This window comes from Falco biarmicus, chromosome 9, assembly GCF_023638135.1.
Source record: "Falco biarmicus isolate bFalBia1 chromosome 9, bFalBia1.pri, whole genome shotgun sequence".
Lineage (NCBI taxonomy): Eukaryota > Metazoa > Chordata > Aves > Falconiformes > Falconidae > Falco > Falco biarmicus.
The window spans coordinates 30,552,552-30,573,169 of record NC_079296.1 but is presented as its reverse complement, the minus strand read 5'-3'; the positions used below and the strand labels follow the sequence as shown (position 1 = coordinate 30,573,169).

The following is a 20,618-nucleotide window of genomic DNA, read 5'->3' as shown; positions in this document are numbered from 1 at the left end:
TAAGAAGTAATTTATACCAAAAGTTTTTCTCAGATAGGCACAATTTCTGAAGAATCACTCAAAACACACTTAAAATGGTCCTATGAGAATTGCCCGAGTCATGAAGGCTGCTCTAGTAAAAGAGGAGAAAATTTTTGCTACTAGTAATGCACTAGTTTGTACTGTGGTAGATCTCAAAGACTACTTGCAAGATATGTATGACTGTGATCAGACATTGCATGGTGGAAAATAAGGACAACATGAGGATGGGGGTAGCAAAAAGGAGATTCTGTGCCTCGTAAACAAAGGATAGGAGTAATTCAGAAATTATATTTACAGTTTTTAAGTTGTTTAAAGCCTTGAAAGCCACCGTTGGCACAGCTCCAGGCCTCGGCTAATAGTCTGCAGGGAAAGACACTTAGGAGCTCAGCATCATAACACAAAGACTTCTTAGCTGGCTTGAATCACAAGCAAAACAAACTTGCTTGTTCATACAATATCTTGTATAGAATATTTATAATTACATCAGATATGATTTTTCCTCTCCTTTTTCCATAGCCTCAAGATGTTCAGAAGTCAGTCCTAAAAGGAATAATTAATGGTCTGCTACAAGAATGGACAGGGTAATTATAGCAAATGTTTTCATTAGTGCTGTGCCAGCACTTAAAACTGATACATGTTTTGTCTTTTTTGCTTTAGCCAAAGAAAATGTTCTGATAAAATTTATTTGTATCTCTTAAGATACATAAGAACTTGTCTTCTTTTGTAAGGCAAATCTGCTGAAATGTACCTTGAACTCTGTAAGCTGACATCGAACCTCTGAGAGGCAGACCCAGACCCAGCCATACATTTCCCCACAAAATCTCAGCTGCTTGTGGCCAGGGTGATCTTTTGGGCATCTGAACTGTGAGATGAATTAAGGAATTTATCCAGAGTAAATCATATTTTCCCCCTACCCCCAAAAGCAACTAGGATGTTTAACCTATATAATTCCATGATCCAAAGTTTACTTCACAATTTAAGTGTGTGGTAACAGCATAGAAAGGGTAGTGCAGGATGCAGAAAGGGATAGCCCAAAGGTGGGAGGTTTGGAGATGACGCCATTTTAACAGAAAGTAATAGAAGTGCAAATGCAGTTTGATTCACAAAAAGATACAGCAAGACAGCACCTTGTTGTGCCTCACCTGTGACCCAGCCCTTGGCTGTTCCTTTCTCCACTTTATACGACCTTTTCTGTGCTGTTGTGCCATGTATATCTGTGATTATGTAAAAGTCTTGAAGCTGACGAACAGCAAGAAGTACAGAGGCTGCAGTGGTACAAGTGTATGGAGAATTCTGGCAGGAAATATCAAAGATGAGTCAAACTCTTCTGTGGTATTGCTCGAGATTAGACAGCAGCATGGACTTTGGAACACCTCTTGCTCTTCAATTCTATAATTCTTTTTTTTGTTGTTGTTTTCGCTTTTGTTATGCTACAAAAGATGGCTGATACAACAGCCTTTAGAGAGGAGTCGGAATCTTTAAGTGTCCCTCTCTGTTTCTGAGAGCAGTGGAGATCCTTACATGTATTATTCTACACGTATTGGCAAAGCAAATTTAGAGTGCATGACTTCGTGAATCCTGATGTGTGTATATGATGTATACATACATTTCTGCTTATTATTTCATTCATTCATAGGCCACGAACAAAAGATGATCTTAGAGCATACTGTATACTTCTACAGGTAAGAAAAATACAGTATTTTTATTTAAGTATATGTCTGATTAACTTATAATCTATAAACCAGTATACTACGCAAACAAGATATTTTGTGTAGCTGAGATAATTCACATTTAATTTCTTGATATAAGAATGTATTAAAATATGGAAGAAGTGTAGGGTATGCATGATGGGAATGGGAGCTTAATGGAAGATGATTGATAGGGAAGGGTTGCATAGATTAAAACCACGAACTAATAGGCATGTAATTGTTTCCTATCATTTTGTGGGTTGAAAGAACAAATGTTTTAGCAGGTTATTTGTTCTTATTTCTTCCTTTTTCCCAGATTTGCTTTGTTGCTATGCTGTAACTCTCATCTTTCCAGAAAGTTTCAGTATATGCACTTGTTGATATTGTAGCTTTCTCCAGTGTTGCATTTTATCCAGCAGACTTTCTCCAGCCTGACTGGCTACACTGTCTGATTTCTGTTTGTGTTAACCTATTACCTTTGCTACTGTAGTTGATCTGCATTTGTAGCAAATTTCCCCTTGAAATTTTGCCAGTGTAGGTAACACCTCTCCACACAAGGAGAGGTTTCTGATGTTATTTGAGAAGATCAGATGGTAATTTGATTTTTTGAGACAGTAGTTCTGTTCTCTGGGGTGGTATACTAGCTGTGAATTATGAGGAATGTATCCTGCTGAGAAGTGGGAATGTGTGAACTCATGTGTAAGAGGGAGAGTAAGTTTGGACTGATGTGCGGGAAGACGGGAGCTGTGAGAATCCTTATGACTGAGGTGGAAGGCACATCACTCAGAGGAGTGTGTAATTTATGTGCTACATAGTAAATGATAATAAAGAAAAATATGTTGAGTACTGCCTTTATTACCTGTGGGCTTTCTTCTGAAACGAACAAAAAAATCATACTTTAGAAGTTATGTATTTTTTTTATTTGACCGGAAGTTGCAAATCACTTTTTTTTTTTTTTTTTTAGTTTTACCACTGTCACAGTGATTTTGTGTATTCCTTTCCTGCGTAATTGTATTGGCAACAACAAACATAAGAAAAAATCCTAATGACTTTTTCCCTTTATGCAGTTTATTAACCTAACACATTTTTTTAATCTTTTTCAGAATCCTCAATTTAGTAACACTTCTACTTATGTCATCTATGCTCACTTGCTAAGACAGATAGCAGCATTAACAGAAGCTGACCATCATTTCCTAGTGCACTGGTCTAAAAAGTAAAAAAAATAAAAAAATAAAATAAAAAATTCCATTTTTAGGATTAAAATTGTTACTGTATTTCCATTTATGTTGACTGTTTTAGAAATTCTATGAAAGTTCATTTAATTGACTGAAGAGATTGTTTTTGTTGTTTTCAAAGTACATTTGGACATAGACCACTGGTGATACTGATTTATAGATGCAAACTTTATATAATATGTAAAAATGAATATCTACATGCAAAACAGCCTTAACTGTAAAATAACTTACGTTTGTAAGTTTCTTAGATACATGTTTAAATGGTATTATTAATACAAACATCTTCATGATCTTTAAATAAAGGTTTGTCTTGCATAATTTGCAAAAGACACTGTAACTTTACTGTATTGTGTGAAAACCACAAATGAAATTGAGTCCCTGCTTTGTAGTGTAATAGAGGTGGTGAAAGTGTGTAGTTAGGGCATTAGATTTTGAAGTAATTGAAATAACTCTAATAGCACCTCACTAATACAAGTCATGTGGGGGTAACTGCCCAAAGAGCAGCTTCTAAGGTGGTATGCAGGTTGCATTCCTTTTGAATGGCCATATTCACAATTCCCTTATCTCCTAGGGAATCTGTTAATAAAAGGCTTTCTTCTCTGCAAGGATGGAAATTATATTTCCCTCCCCCCACCCTGTAATATGTCTAGATTTGCTTAAAAGTGTGGTAATGTATGATTTCATTTGAATCGGTGTTTACAAATAAGGTTTACCATCTTGGTTAGGGATGCAGTAGGCATATTGATGTTTTTATTCTTTAAACTTGTATTAGAAATCTAAACCACTAAAATAAGAAAGATCTTATTTAGAAAAGGATGCTTTAATATATCTACATGTGTATGTGTATTGTTGTGATATTATGAAAGTGGTGCAGCACATAATTTAAAATGACATGCTCTTGTCACAAGCATGTGAAGTACTTATCATGCTTTATTCAATAGGACCAAGTATCTCAAAATAAATTAAAAAATCAGAATTCCTCAGTATTCAGATTATGGAGTGAAATAGCTAAGGATTTTTGTTTTCTTTTTGTTTTCTAGAAGTCAAGAACAAGTAATGATTCTGTTGCTTTTATTTATGTATTTATTTTTGTCAAATCACAGACATTAAAAAGCATAGTTAGAAGTGCACTGAAGAGCATTGCTGTTCAGCCAGTACTTAAAAGCATGTTTCTTCAAACTTTATATTTAGAATTTTGTGTTTATGTATAGGACAAAAGCATGGCTTTTAAAAAATAACATTGAAATCTGATAATATGAACTAGTGTGAACAGTGATCACATGAGAGTAATTGCAGCATGTTTGTTTTAGGATTTCACAGAGGAGGTTCAAGCAGCTGGTGGACAGGTTACTGCAATTTATTTCTTTACGCTTGTTTCCTGCAAAACCTGAAGAGTTTCCACCTATGGTGAAATGTACCTGGTGGATTCCATCAGCAACCAAAGTTCTGGCTTTATTTAGTAGGTATTTTTCTTGAACTGTGTATGCATGTGTATGTATATGTATGTGCGTTTGTGTGTGTGTATATATAGAGATATATATGTGTATATGTACATGCACGTGGTGGTGGGTGGAATAGTTGACACATCTCTTCTCGGGGAGGAGACTGACAATGATGGTGGCACAGTATAAACTACAGTAAAATACCATAAAGTAGTAAGTAACAGAAAACATCTTCTGTGGGCAAGTCCTCATACTTGTTTTCCAGTAGAGGATAACTGGGATATGTCATTTTCCTGTAACAACTGAAGATCATTCAAACAAAAATCCACAAAAGTAACTGATGTTCAAGGTTTCCCTTGGATTTATAAAACAAACAGTTTTAAGTGTTTAATTGCCAGAATTTCTTCTGCAGCTGGCTTTTCCCCTGCAGAAGTATTTAACGTCTAAGAGAAGTTAGTCAATTCGTATGCCTCTGAAGTCCAAAACTACAGCTTAAAACTAGTAAATACCTGTCCAGTTCAGCACAGAGCACAGCAGATTTGACCACTGCAGATGCAAACCTCCTCCTCCATCATCCCCAAGAGCTTAGTGATTAGAGCATTTACTATGGAAATGGGAGGCTTAATATCGGTGCCCTTTTCTTGAGGGGTAAAAATCCTTTTTAGGAGAAAATGAAACCACCAAGTGAAAATTAAAATTGGAATGAGGATGGTCTCGTTTTGCTGTGAACTTAAAACTTTTAACTAAAAGCATTCTGCACAGTACTGCCTGTCCAGAGCCACAGTTTAGATACATGAGCTCAACTGTATCTAAAACCAAGATATGTGTTGTCTAGTCATCTGTTGAAGAGTTAATTGATTAATTCTGCAAAAAGAGATATTTAGTAATGCAAAATATACAACTACTGACTGATCAAAATTAGATTATATTTAAGTGCAAAGAGAGGATAGTTATTGGCTGTTTGATGTTATATGAATGTTGCATAATGAGATAGGCAGCTTAAATGAGAATTGGTTTTCTTCATTTTGTCAAGTATTTAATTTTTTGTACTGGTGAGTCTAGGTGGTACTGTAGTTACCTGAGGAAATAGGTGTATCTTTGCATGCTATGCTTTTTACACCTCCCTTTCCATCCCTTTTGCAAGCAGACATCAAACTCAAACAGGTAATCGTTAACTGGAAAGCATGTAGATGTAATAACATAGCTATGTTTGAAATTAAGGTGTTTAAGAAATCCATCTATCAAACTGCTTTTTCATTTATTTCAGCAGAACATAGCATGCTTTATTCATGAAACCTTAACTTAGTGTATATTGTTAAGCAGGCTGGAGTCAAATGGAGGTTCTGTTATCATATATGGCTGAACTAGGGATTTACTATATTCTACAGCGATTAATGTGATGTCATACAATATTACGTTATAGTTTTAATTCTGTAGCTAAGACTGAGGCAAAGTTATTTGTAGCTGATTTGGCTTAAAGTTTCTGAGGTCACTGGTGCTCAGGATGCCTAGAAAACAGATGTGCCTGATCCAGGCAGTGTTTTAAGAGGGTTTTGTGTTTTCTTTGTAGATGCTGCAAATAGTCTGATCAGTCCTCCTATTATTTCATATACGGATTTCTATAATTCTACACTTGATCATATTGATCTTATGGAAGAATATCATAACTGGCAATGTTATGGAAATTCTCACAGGTAAAAGGAATAACTGGTCGTTTCTTGTTAAGTAGTATTTCAAAGCACTGTATTTATACTATGTATATCTATTGGATATACTGTGTATGTGTTACACATACCCTTTATGTGTGTATATAGAGTCACATTAAATGCTGTATTTTATTGGGAGAACAGTATAGCTACTACTTGCTATACTTGCAACTGCATGGGTGCAAGATTGACTAATAAAACATTCTGCTGTTGTAGTCTGAAGAAAAGGTGTAAAATGTAGATGATAATAATATGGGGTTATTATTTATTGGCATAGACTTCTGTGTCTTACTACAAACATATTTTAATGTCCAGTATGTTCTCAGAAAGTGGTATTGTATGCATACTTAACCATGAAAATGCATCTAACTACCTGTATATATGTGGGTCTGATCATATTTGTTCCAGTGAAATCAATTGTACTTTTTCTGTTACGTGAAAATAAACACACAAGTTAAGTCTTTACAGACTCAAAGGTTGTAAAGGTATTTCTCTTCTTGTGAGAGGCAGCAGTCAGTATGATTTAGAAATGTCTAGAGAAATGGCAATTTCATCCTTCTGTTAATGTTTAAAATCTTACTAACATTTTCTTAATAAAAATGTTATTTGTGTAGCTGTATTTTTCAGCTTATCAGTCTGTATCACTCAGTCTTTACAGCTTGAATCACAAGATCTATTAAAATTTCCCCATATTTCAAGACTTTTCAGTAAGCTAGTTTAAGACATTAGCCATCCAAATGTAGCTTTTTGTTTATTGTGTCTGTGTGCAATTTTCCTTGCCTTTATCAGCAGTTGAGAAAAACTTGGAGAGCATAATTTGCTCCACCAAAGCAGGTATTTTAGGCCAGGCTTCTGTCTGATACCTGATATTCTGCTTAGGAAGGAAGAAAGAAAAAAAAAAAAAAACCAAACCACAAACCAAACAAAATCCACCAAAACCCATGACATGATAGCAATAGAAGTACAGTAGGCTTTGCGTAGTCTCAGTAAAAGCATTGGTATCTGAATACTGCTGAGCTTCAGAATTTATTTTTTTTCCTTTGGCACCATCTGGCTGTTTTGGCACCCACATCCAACCTTACAAAAGGGCTGTGAGATTTCCACCTGCTGCAGTTCTTTTCAGTTAGCTGGGACATTGGGAATTCAATATATGTCAAAATGAAGTTTGCTTGATACATCATTTCTGGAGTAGCTGAAGTGCAGACTATGGCTGTATAATTCTTAAAGTAAATATAATTCTTTTGCTTTGTTACAACTATATGGTTAGAACTAAGAAGGCCAAGTAGGAGCATGTCCTGATTTACCTTCCATATGAAATATTTTGAAATACGTAATTCTTTGAACTAAGTCAACGCTCCTTAGTAAAATGTTTTGGATTAGGATTTCCAGCAGACTAAGTGAGAATATTTTTTTCCTCATTTTCCTTCCTTTCCCAAAGACATTAGAATCTAGAGCTTCTCACAGGCAAGATTCAGGGTGCACATGCAGTCTGGATTGAAGATGCACACATACAGTCTGAAGCTCTGGGTATTTCTATGTGAACTTCTGCTAGGTGATACGTGAACTAAATCAACAAAAAACTTAGCAAAATAACCAGTAATAAAAAAAAACCTTTTACCTTGATTGTTCAAGTTTTTCCAAGTTATTATATTACTTGACTGCAGTGGAACATGGCTGTGATCTGATGTTAGAAATCAACACCTGTAACCCTGGGTTAAATCTGAAGGACTAGTGGGAAATCAGGTCCTTTGAAAATCAGTTATGTAGCAAATAAGTCAAACTAGAAATATTTTTACTGTATACCTAAGAATGCTGCACTTAGATAGCTTTTTCCTGTATTTAATAAGAAGAAACTTAATGTTTTCTTTAACTCAGTGTATCAATTAAAATTTAGTACTTAAAGCAGATGACTGATTTTAAGTCTACTGATAATGATAAAAAAGCTTTATTGAGGATAAGTATTATTACTAATTACAATTTTAGTAGTATTTGAAAATAACAGTTTGTTCTACTGAATTAAACATGTATGTAAAACAAAAACAACAGCAGCTATTTGCAAATTACTGTCGGTGGAGGAAAGGTAGTTACTAAATGATAATGCAACAATTCACAACTGTGTACTTAAAAAGAAAATAATATGCTAGATGCTAAAACGGAAATAATGTGTTGTCTTTTCTCTTGTTAGGTTTTCTTTCTGTCAATACCCATTTATTATTTCTATAGCAGCAAAAAAGCTTATTATTCAAAGGGACTCAGAACAACAGATGATAAGTATTGCACGGGTAAGTCATTTAGAGATAACTGTTTGTCCCTTATCCATCGATATTTTATCAGCTTTTGTTAGATTGATATTACATACAGCCTTTCATCACAACTCCTAGTATTTCAGATTACTCTGAAAAAGAACTTGAGCCATTTTACTATTACTAGTTTACAAATGTCCATGCTGGATTGTCTCAATATTTTTTATTTTCAGGATGCTTATAAATACTGGTGTTTTGGAGAAACAGTTACAGTAATTTAATTTTTTTTTCTTTTTTGAGAAACCAGCATAATGTGCTTGCTTGTTAAATTAACAATGTAATTAAGGAAAAAAAATTCCATAAGAATTTTGGGTTGTTTCCTATTTTATTCTGCAAAGATATGTTGTCATGGAAGACCAGGATGCAACTGTACGTTCACAAGTGACAGAAGAGGTACTGCTTCTGGGCAGCCTATTCTGTTTCGGAAGGGGCATTGTCTGCTTCCTTCAGTGGTAATTTTCTTCAAGTGCTAGGTGATACTGGCTTCCTCGGTGCTCAGCATGGCAGCACCGCTACATATCCATTCCTGTCTTGCTGGATGTTTCTTGTGAATAGCTAAGTAAAGCACAACCCAGTCTCCGGATTCTCGTACGTATGTTTTTAACTGTTTGGGGAGTTAAAAAAGTTGCTGCACAATGGCCACCTTCTTGTTAAATTTCCTGGTAAGTTAGTTCAAATATGGTGTAAATGCTATCTGCAGTAGAAAAATTGCTCTCCACCTCTCAGAAGATATTGAAACAGCTATGATATTGGGGTAATGCCTTTAATGCAAGATACTAAGGACTTGTGAAATGTAAAAAGTGTGGCACTTTGCTTTTTAAATGAAGATACTGTATGTATGATGTTTATTTTTCATTCAAATAGCAAAGCCTTGTGGATAAAGTCTCTCGTAGGCAGAAACCTGACATGAATATGTTGTTCCTAAATGTGAAAGTGAGGAGGACGCATCTCGTTAGTGATTCACTTGATGAGGTAACAAAATATGTAATTAAATGGTGTGTTGCTGCAGAATAGCTATTGAACTTAGATTTCAGTTTGATAAGTCATATTTAAATTTTTCTGAAATAAGACATTGGGAATAAAACTGTATAATACTAAATAAAAATAATTACATTTCTGTCACAATAACAGCGCTGCAAAGTAGATTGGGTTAGACATTCTGAACTTTATTTTCTGTCCTTATACTGCTCCATAGCTAAGCCCATAATAAACACACATTTGCATGCCATATAGTATGTATTTGTGTTTGCAATTTTTGTTTTAAGAATACAGTGCATAATTGTCATGTAGGACTTGGTTCCACAATAGGAACATGAATAGTAAGTCACTGATCACTAATGAGTTTGTTCTGTTCTAATTCTTGGAATATTTTTATTCTTTTCCTTTACCAACTTCTCTACCCTGCAATAATTATTTTAGGCTTTCTTTAAGTTCTTGTCTTGATTTTAACTAAATTGCTTGCATTCTTGAATGTAATTTTTCCTTTTTTAGAAATGAAACAGATGTGTCCATTAAAGTGGGCAATTCTTCAGTGTCCACTGAACCATGCCAATTAACATTATTTAATGAAATCTAGTTCCCTACTCTTTCTCAACATTAAAACGAGCCTGATGGTATTGAAAAGTAAGTCCAAGTGGTGAAAACAAAACCAAAAAAATTCTGATTACTCATGTTCAGAAAACATAAGTTTAAACGTTTTTTTCCTAGATTAAAGCCTGTCTATTTTGGCCTTCTTTCCTGAGATGAAAGAAATAAGAGTCGTAATACTGCTTTCTGTCAGGCATTGTAGGGATAGCTTTACCACACTGAAATAACCAAGAGCGACTTCAAGTTCTGATAGCCAGAATATTCTCCTATTTATTTCTGATGTTTTCTTCTGCCCGTCTTGGGGATGAGTGAGAATGTATAATATTCTCCACATTCCCAAAAGTTTGGGGAATGGAAGGTGGGGAAAGATGTCTTATTTATATTTCAAATTGAAAAAAAATCAATTTGCAAAGGAAAATCAACTAATAAATAGTTTGTGTTAAATAATACAAATACCTATAGTTTTAAAATTTGTGCTAGAGGAATTTACTTGAGCAGCTAACAACATAAAAATTACTTTAGCACATGCATCTTCCTGGTTGGGGAGCTTTCTCTGGAGCTGGCCAGTAATTAATGATTTAAAAAATTGTATAGGGTTTTGAACTGAAAGATCACTGCTAATTGTGAAAGACGGTAGTCTAATTCTTTGCAGGTCTTTTGCATATCTGGATGAAATGCTGTCTCTCAAGATAAAGGAACGAAAACAGCTTGTTACCACTGTCTCAAAAACAGTTTTACAAAACAGCTGATACTTGCTGGCAGGTATCTTATGCTGAACAGAACAGTGTCCAAATACTGAACGTTTTAGCTACCTCCTTATTTCTAAATATCTCCAAAGGATGTCTAATTATTTTTTTAATCTATCATTTCTTCCTGGTAGCACGTCTTCTGTGCAGGTAAAAAATTATGTAGGTCCGAAATATTCCAGACAGACTCAGTTCATTGCATCTAGTAGCGTATTAAAAGTCTGTTTGCATACCAAGTAGCTTCTTTTCAAGTCTAGAGAGTGGCACCTTGTGCAAGGCAATTGATGATGTTATGTAGGCACGATCATCTTGTTTCTGTAATTCAATCATTGTTTTAATATAGTTTTGACCTATCAGTAAGAGATGATGCAAATTACTAGTTTAAACAAAGCAAGAGCAGTAGACAGATGCGTTCTCCATGGCTAGAGGTAAATCTCCTTTTTTCTTCCTTCCTTCCTGTTTTGCAATAGCTGGCAAGGAAGAGGGCAGATCTGAAAAAGAAGTTGAAAGTCACATTTGTAGGGGAAGCTGGTCTTGATATGGGTGGCCTGACGAAAGAATGGTTTCTTCTTCTGATTCGCCAGATTTTTCACCCAGATTATGGTGAGTCCTTATGTATGTTCTTAAGTGCAGTGTTAAAATATATTCATTTTAAATTATTGAAACAGTGATGGATAAGAATTCTTCATTAATCCAATATTAGACTAGTTACTAATTGATGTAAAAACAAAAGCAGGCAAGTTAGACTTGTATATAGATGAGAAGTAGTTTTGGCATAGAGGAAGGCAGAAGGGAGTGGGAAGCACCTGAAAAGCTTTGAAGACCTTGGCTTTGGACAAGATGGTTCAAGCATTGTTGAAAAACTGAGATTTTGCTTCAGTGGTATAGCAAAATCAGACTGTGAACAAATCTCTGATCAATGGAAAGGTTTAGAATTAGAATTGGGATTCCGAGTTTTATGCCTTTAGTCATGGTAAACCTTGTTTCAGAAACAGGAGACTCAATGTGTATGGTTTGTTAGTGTCCCTAGACTAGTGAGTATATTGGATACAAAGCAGGGGGATTCAACACTAGCAGCAGACTTTCCTTGAAGAAGTTCTTCAGATATGTCAGTTTTGTTACAGTTTTTCGGTCTCTGTCCAGAGACAGGATCTTGATTTACCTCTGGGCAGATGGGAGAAGGCCATCAACTTCTTTATGGAGTAGGAGAAGGATAATTTAAATAAAATTATAATTATATTAAATAATAAAAATATAAATCTGTTATAACTCAAATGGAGTCAGGCCTTTGAAAGGGTTATTTCTATTTCTCTTCTGAGTAGAAAACTCATAACGGTTTTCTATGAGTGCTAGTCCTAATAACAAGCTACGAATAAGCAAAAGCTATGCAAGCCATTGAAACCGACATTTATCTGCCCTTGGAAGTTTTCTGTAATTCACAGAAATATATGTGTGAATGTGTATATTTGAATTTAAGAATAAATTTCTTCCATTTAGCATAATATATCGTTTGTTTGCAATTGAAATACGATATTCCTGTTGCGAAACAGGCAGAGACATATATAGCAGCCTCTGAAGTAGATGGTTGTTGTGGCTTAACCCCACCTGGCAACTAAGCACCATGCAGCAGCTTGCTCACTCCCCCCCCCCAGTGGGATGGGGGAGAGAGCTGGAAGAGTAAAAGTGAGAAAACTCACATGGGTTGAGATACAGACAGTTTAACTAGTAACGCAAAAGCCGTGCACACAAGCAAAGCAAAACAAGGAATTCATTCACCACATCCCACCGGCAGGCGGGTTTTCAGCCATCCCCAGGAGGGCCGGGCTCCATCACATGCAACGGTAACTCGGGAAGACAAACGCCATCACTCCGAACGTCCCCCTCCTCCCTTCTCCTTCCCCCTAGTTTATATGCTGAGCATGGTGCCATATGGCACAGAATATCCCTTTGGTCAGCTGGGGGCAGCTGTCCCAGCTGTGTCCCCTCCCGACTTCTCGTGCACCCCCAGCCCCACGCTGGTGGGGTGGGTGAGGAGCAGAAAGGGCCTTGGCTTGGTGTGAGCGCTGCTCAGCAGTGACGAAAACATCCCTGTGTTACCAACAGTGTTTTCAGCACAAATCCAAAATGCAGCCCCATACTAGCTACTATGAAGAAAATTAACTCATCCCAGCCAAACCCAGCACAAAGGTTTAGCAAATATTTGGGTAGACATAAGGCCAAATGTGTTTGTCACCTGCCATCCTTGCCTCTTTCTCCTCATGCTGCATTTTCTGTTTTTACACTGCCCTCAGCTGTCTTCATATTGCTAGTTTAGGGGATGCTGTTACTGTGCTCAGTTCTAGCAAAGTGCTGGCTGCAGCCTCCCATGTATCGATGGTTTCCATTTGCCATGATAGCTGCACTCATGTTGCCTGCAAGTTCTAGCACTATTTCTGTGATTGGTATAGCTAGAAGTTAGTTCTTACCTGAATCTTTGTCATCATATATTCTTTTTGGTGTATCTGTGTGGCCAGTATTCTTAAAGTGGTCTGAGATGCTCTCAGGAGAGGAGTCAGGTGCAGAGACAGTATAAGCAGTTGTGAGACTGAATGAAATAGCCTGCCTCTGCTGTTACCAGGACCTGTGAGCCTATAATGATACCTGCAGGCCCAAGGAGAGAGGAAAAAAAAAAAAAAGAGGAAGATTTTTGGAGTTAACAGGAGATTGGAAGATAAGAATGAGCATTCATAAACAGGCAGTTCAATCTACTTGTTTTATATTGCTGTAGATGGATCTGGGTGGTTTCTTTTTCCCTACTCTAATTTATCAAATGAGTCAGCTTTCCTCAGCTGTGCATGGATACATTACTGATGTTATAATAGGTTAAAGTGTTCCCAGCCTGGCTTTTAAATTGGAAAGACAGATTTCCAGGGACTTCAGCACCTACTAGTCATTGGTAGAATGCAAGAGCTTGTCTGTCTTTGCTGGGGGTGTTCATGTCTCTTAAATATGCATGATCCTCTGATGATTATAGAATTCCTTCTAAAGGTCCAGAGTTTTAAGTCATAAATATGTCCTCAAATCTGCTGAGATCATTAATTGTCTATAGCCTTTTTTCTAGTAAAAAGGGGTCTGTGTGGAGAAATGACATTGGTGATAACCTTAATAGGAAACAATTTATCATGGAGAAAGTGTTCTGTAGGTTTGACAGTTCTGTTAGTAAAAATGTGTTGTCAGCAGAGCTTGGTAACTGATGAGTTTGGAAATATTAGAGAGAAATATATTTTTTTTTCACAAGCTCTGGCAGGCTTCCTTGCTTTAAAGTGTAAATTCTTCCCTTGATAGGACTATCAGTCAAGTGTGGGAGGAGTTCAGAAATGCTCTTGTCCCTTGGAAAGGGACTGTATGCTCTTGTTGTCTTTAAAGCTGCAAATAATGTATATCAGAAGCTTCACAGGAAAACATCACTGTTGTTACCCTTTCCAGGTTAGCTGATCCTGCAGATTTAACCCATGAAATTAAGGAACACTCAACTCGCTCAGTTTCTGCCTTCCAATCTGCATTACTATGTTTTCTTCATCTTGGTGTGGACAATTAGTAAATGGGATTTGAGACTTGTTTTTTTCCAGCATCACTGCCACATTTCAGTATGTGAACCTTGCTCAGCCTTGCATGCAACTGTTCTGTTGCTTCTGGTAAAGGCACTGTCTAAACCTTTTGTGATGAGGACCTTTTTGAGCTGAAGTTGAAAAGCTTTTTCAGGAGAGTAGGGGAGTATAAATACGAAGGCAGAGTTTTACGTATAAATTTGTATGAGTAGTAGATGTCCCTGAGACATCAGTTGGATCTTAGTTCTTTTTTTAACCCAAAGGAGTTTGATTTTTCATTTAAATATTTTTTTTTTTCCCAAACTTCATCTTCAAACACAGATGTGGTGAGCTACTGCATACAAGATGTCCTTTAAAACTATTCAGTGCTTTGGTTTGTACACTGAGTATGGAAGCAATAATAAATTGTCAGCCCATTCAATCCCAACAGATTAAAACCAGTCCTCACGTTTTATCCAATTTACTTTGCATTGCTGAAGTGAATTTCACTGTTAGTGCACACTTAACTAGAGTGTGTCTTGTTTCTCTGAGCAATACTTTCTAGGCATCTTAAGGCTGTTATGTGGTTTCATTAGGTAGGTTTTTGCTTTCTATCACTCTTTAAAACAGAATGATCCATATCTGATGCAAATAGCAGTCAAACTAGTCTATAGTACTGATTTCAGTAGGATCTAAACTTGTCATTGAGACCAGTAAGCGGCTTTTTTAGGGTATGTGTGGTTTGGGTTTTTTTAATTTTTTGACAGAAAATGTGAAACATACCACTTTGCTGCTAGTGCATGTATAAAATAAACGTTTTACAGCTTTCTGTTCTAAGAAGGAAAGCTTCATGGGTTTTTGTGTTGTGGAATTTATGCCAGCATTTTTAAAGACTGTCGTCTGCTGCTGACCCAGGAAGGGGGAAGAAAGCGGGTTACAGCTGTTTTGTTTCGGGCTGTACAGATGATGAAGTACAGCGAAGAAGCAGATGGCACAGAGACAGTGCGGAATATCCACGACTGGAGGCACTGAGGAACATGTCGTGCCAGCACCCAACGGGGCTGGTGGGCCTGGGCCTGCTTCGGGCTTGGCACTGCCCTTGGTGGTGTTACTGGAGCACCTGCAGGCGCCTCGGTGGGTGGGAAGACGGGGCTGGGGACAAGCACGGAGGTACAGGTGCTCCTGGCAGCGCTCGTAAGGGTGCTGGTGTGAGACCGGAGGGTTTGTGTGACGCTTTCCTGAAGCTCAGGCTATGTAACGGCCGCCGTTCTTGTTCTGCAGGCATGTTCACCTACCACAAGGACTCGCACTGCCATTGGTTCAGCAGCTTTAAGTGCGATAACTATTCTGAATTCCGATTGGTTGGAGCCGTATCCTTTTATGTCCACTAGAGGGTGCTAAAGCGACAGCCGGCCGGGGAGGTGGTGCGGGGTGAAAGGCGCTGGTTAAAGCTCCTTCAGATGTGGTATGTACAAGTATGTTCCTCTTAAAATGTATTAAAAGAACGTCATTCAAGTAAGTGAACTAAAACCAGGAAGAAAACGGGGGTATGTGGCACATTTTACAGTCAGAAAATACTAGAATTAAGATTAAACGTGCAACTTTTTGGTGTGTAAGCTGTATTTTTTTTTACGTACTTACGTCTCCAAGTTTAATTCAATAAGTATAAATGAGGCTGTATGCATTAATATTTTAAGTCCCCATTGATCATTTTTAACTGAATGGAAGCCACATGCTGCTTTGAGTGTGAGTTTATTTCCTAGGTTTTCTGTTGCGCTCATTTACGAAGTCCTCAGTGAAATGATTCATGATAATAAACACTTAGAACTCCACTGAGATGATGTCTCCATTTTACTGATTGCAGTTGGACCATATGATTGTTGTAGGTCTCTTCCTACTGAACTATTCTATTCTAATGAGAATCTGAATCATGAACTAGATTCCTCTAATGTTTGGTATGATTTCAAATTTGTTTCACAAGACACGCTTAATTGTGCTAGCTGATGAGTGACAGTGCAGGTTTATCTTTATGCTTTTAGATTTATTTAAAAGAAAAATTGCTATACTGAGCTCTCTCTAGAATTTTTGAATTAAAAATACATTCTACAGTTCTTCTTAAAAACATATTTCTTAACAATACTTCGGAATAATTTATTCTAGAAATGCTTATATAGAATATTCTGATGAAGATTCTCAAGTGTTCTGTTAATGTGCATCATTTGACAGTTTTAACTGCTACTTAATTGTAATAAAAAAACTGCATTTAAAACTATCAGTCTAAAAAATATAAATATTTCCATTCCTTCTGTGTATTTAGCATGTATTGGAGTATACTGAGTAAAATCTTAAAATATTTATTCCAAGTAACTTTAAATATTAACTCTAATATGGATGTGTGGGGATTGCCCTTAACGTTTGATATGTATAGCTTATGGGACTTGCTGTATATAATAGCATCACCTTGGATATTCGTTTCCCACCTTGCTGTTACAAGAAATTATTGAGTCCTCCCATTGTTCCCTGTGATCATAATGCACTTGTAGGAATCTGTGATGTCACGTTGGATGACCTGTTTCAGATTATGCCCGTAAGTATTATGGGTTTTAAGAAGCTAAGTTACTGATTTAAAACCTGTTTTATTTGTGTTTAATGCTTGCATTATAAACTGTTTGAAAACAGCCTTTTGTGTGTGAACAGGCTGATCGTGTCCTTTTGTTGAAAACAGAAATTTTCCATGTTTTCTAGCATGGCAGAATTTTTATTGATCTACTTGACATTAGAATATGAAAACCTGATATGAGCATTCTAGACACATTTTCCATAGTAAAAAGAAAAATGTAACAGTTTATGCTGAAACAAAAATAAATATATATATATATACACACACACACAGATGTGTATTAATTAAGCAGTGAGTTTCTCTTTGTGTATGCATTTTGAATATACAGCTTTTTTCCAAGATACTTTCTGTATTAAGTAATGATTCTGGCACATCCTTGCAAAGTACATCGCTTACTTTTGTAGATTTACTGAAGAGTTTTTACTTGTATTGTAGGAACTGGCCCATGGACTAAGTGAACTTCTATCCTATGAAGGCAATGTTGAAGAGGATTTTTACTCGACCTTTCAGGTCATTAAATATATAGTTATGACTGATTCTCAAACTTGTTCATAATTTTTACCACTTTTTTCTGTGGAGTGGCCTGCTACTGTGTTACTGCTGGTTGTCTGGAATATAACTGCATGGGCATTGAAGCTTGCTTCAAGTCTGGTCCTGGGGCCTCAGGGCATAGAGGCTGGTTCCCTTACTGGGCTTGAAGCTGTTGTCCCCTGGCAGCGTAGGTGGATCTGAGAACCAACTGCCAGGGCTGCATGGCCAGCTGCTGGTGCATTTCCAGCTCTTTGCTTGTTCTGACACCATCACCATGCAGTCAGTAACCCAGTTTGCAGAATTCATCTGGCTGCAAAACAATCTCTCTTCTGTCTAACCCAGATGCTAGTCAAAGCTTGGTGTGGTTATTTTGTATGGTTGTTCCAGGAAATCTCACTTGAACAATAGCTTATTCAGTTTCCGATAGTTTTGCCTGACCTGTATGTCTAACTGCTATTCCAGTCAAGAAACCTTTTTCATTTATTCATTCTTTCAGAGCACATATTAGTTAGTAAAATTTCATGCTGGCTTATGGATGTGTATTGCACTAGTATTGACTTTTTTTTCCCCCTCAGCTTTGAATTACTTTATTGTCAGACCATATGAGAATTTTTGTAAAGCAGGTACTTTTGAGTTCGTAGGTGAGCTACAGTAGAACAAATAACTTTTTAATTGTATTTGATGTTCCTAAATTGTTCTTTTGTATGAAAAACTGTGACTCCAGAGCCTGCAGGTCAGTTTGATATGCCACTGTGTAACAGGACCATTCATTCTACTTTGAATACCAATTTCTTGAGTAATTTGTTGAAAATTGTAATATTTAACTTACTTAAACCCCACAACCCTCAGAATTACAGCATATGCTAAAGAGGCGGACAGGGGAGATACATGAAATAGTAAATATAAGCTTTGTAATTTGTGCGTATGTGAATGTATTTTCCAGTACTGACCTTGACCCCTCTTTTTCTCCAGGTTTTTCAGGAAGAATTCGGTGTTATAAAATCTTATAACTTAAAGTCAAATGGAGATAAAATTCCAGTCACAAATCAGAATAGGAAAGGTACTTCAATACATATTAATGACATATTTAGCAGATTTCAGTTTGTCCTTTTTTCATTCTTATAAGCCTAGGTATTCTTTAAGAAATTGTGAAAATGAAATTACTGTAGTCCGTTCTGGTATACCTACCGATTTAATACTATCTAAAATTAAATGCATTCATTTTTCTTTATTTAGTATAATTTGAGAGAACACAAGAAATGATTATTTTAAATTATTTGATACATCAAAATACAATGTTTTTCTTTTTTAGAATATGTGCAGCTCTATGTTGATTTTCTTATCAACAAATCAATCTACAAACAATTTGCAGCTTTCTATTATGGATTTCATAGTGTCTGTGCTTCATATGCGTTACTGGTAAGAATAAAATGAAATACAAACATCTGTTTCAAATATGTGACTGACTTATCTAAATTAAACAAATTACACTGGCTGAATTTAGAATTTGTGAAGAATGTCGATTAATCAATGTAGCTGATTAAGCAACGTAAGCAGAAGAAATTAAGCAGGCAATCAGCTGTTCCCTGTACTGTTCCACTGAAAACAGATAAGTAAAGCTCTACAATTAGGTTTATCAGCATGCGTTCACTGACACTTCACGGGCTCTCAAGTGAATGTTTACAAGGATTCTGTTATTCCCTACAGTTATGAGCAGCAGAACAACTATGTCTGTGTGCTCTTGAGTGACTCCTCTGAAAACTCCTATTACTTTTTGGAGGAAGAACACTCAGTGAGGTTGAGATTAAACATTCTTCCATGTGCAGTCCTGTTTAGCTGTTGGAATGCCTTTTGTAATTTTGTAATTTACAACATCCCTTGTGCAGTAAGAAGAGAAAGAAAGAGGCAATTACAATTTGCATGAGATTTTATTCATCCTGTGAAATTAGCCCACTATGACACACTTGCAGCAAACTGAGATGTGGCTTAACGGCAGGGAAGGTTCTGGAAGGAGAATGAAAATCCATTGAAATGCCCTGACATACTTTCATGCAATTTAACATGATGTAGTAAATGAATAAGTAGGTTCTGCAGGCGTCAGTTGAGCAGTTGTTGGACGTGGTTTATTGTTATGTGTATTTGCTTTGCACAGCAGTGTGTATAACTTAAGAGTCAAGTTCTGTCAGCCACTACTGCTCAGCAACCTACATTGGCACTCTTCAGTGTAAATGAAATGGAAGTTGTAACCAGCATTGAGATCAAGACGCTCGCTCTGATTTCCATATGTACAAACTTAATTTTCTCCCTGATCCATTTGTAATCTAATCAGATGACAAGTCAGTGTAATAAATGTAAGAATAAAAAAGAAGTGAGGAACAAAAGAAATATGCTAACATATGATGTTACCCAGTAACTTGCTTTTTGTTTTATACGGTTGTCAGAGATTCTTCAAAGTACTGAGGAATTTGTTTTTCTATAAAACATATGTATCTAAGCTACAGATTTATATGGAATGAAATTCTGTAATGCCAAAAGAAAAATTAAATCTGGACTAGTAGCATCATTTCTCATCTTTTAAAAAATTAAGTATTTTATTCTTAATTTCTGTCAGCTACTTCGCCCAGAAGAGGTTGAAATTCTTGTCTGTGGCAGTCCTGAACTGGATATGCCCGCTTTACAGCGAAGTACCCAGTATGAGGGCTACCAAAAAACTGATCTGACTATACGGTAGGCTTAATTTTTTTCATTTCGATTACTGAGTTTAAAAAGATCGTAGAATGGTAGACTGTTGGCAATAATGTCTTCAAGGATAATCTGAGGATGACTGAAGTTATAAAAACCTGTTTCCAAATAAGATAAAGACACTATTAAATTACCTGCAAGTAGGAAGAGTTAGATCCTTAATGGTATAGCATGTTGCTGAATACTTTTAAAATGTTATGATCAGTTTGAAATGGAGGTAGTTTAAAAAGAATAGCTTCAGACCCTGCATAGTGAAATTTGCACCTTTATTTTTATTATCCATTCTTCTAAAAATGCTTTTTCTCTTCCAGTTCTATTTGATACTAAGGACATAGACGTTTAAATGGGCGAGTAGAAGGCATTTATATTTTTATAGAGAAGTGGGTTTGGGCATCATTTGACAAGACATCAGTCCAAAACTTGTGACATTG

General features: G+C 36.4%; 1 protein-coding gene across 1 annotated transcript in view; it reads left to right on the top strand.

Annotated features, from left to right (window-relative positions):
• The window catches only part of HECTD2 (HECT domain E3 ubiquitin protein ligase 2), a 40,778-nt gene that overhangs the window by 14,848 nt on the left and 5,312 nt on the right, over positions 1-20,618 (top strand). Inside the window, exons 6-19 of the mRNA XM_056352394.1 lie at positions 538-602; positions 1,658-1,703; positions 2,813-2,922; positions 4,255-4,403; positions 5,957-6,080; positions 8,278-8,374; positions 9,260-9,367; positions 11,199-11,331; positions 15,576-15,664; positions 16,723-16,881; positions 17,350-17,424; positions 18,418-18,505; positions 18,758-18,864; positions 20,057-20,172. Of these exons, the coding sequence (XP_056208369.1) occupies positions 538-602; positions 1,658-1,703; positions 2,813-2,922; positions 4,255-4,403; positions 5,957-6,080; positions 8,278-8,374; positions 9,260-9,367; positions 11,199-11,331; positions 15,576-15,664; positions 16,723-16,881; positions 17,350-17,424; positions 18,418-18,505; positions 18,758-18,864; positions 20,057-20,172 (1,466 nt within the window). The remainder of the gene's footprint in view (positions 1-537; positions 603-1,657; positions 1,704-2,812; positions 2,923-4,254; positions 4,404-5,956; positions 6,081-8,277; positions 8,375-9,259; positions 9,368-11,198; positions 11,332-15,575; positions 15,665-16,722; positions 16,882-17,349; positions 17,425-18,417; positions 18,506-18,757; positions 18,865-20,056; positions 20,173-20,618) is intronic.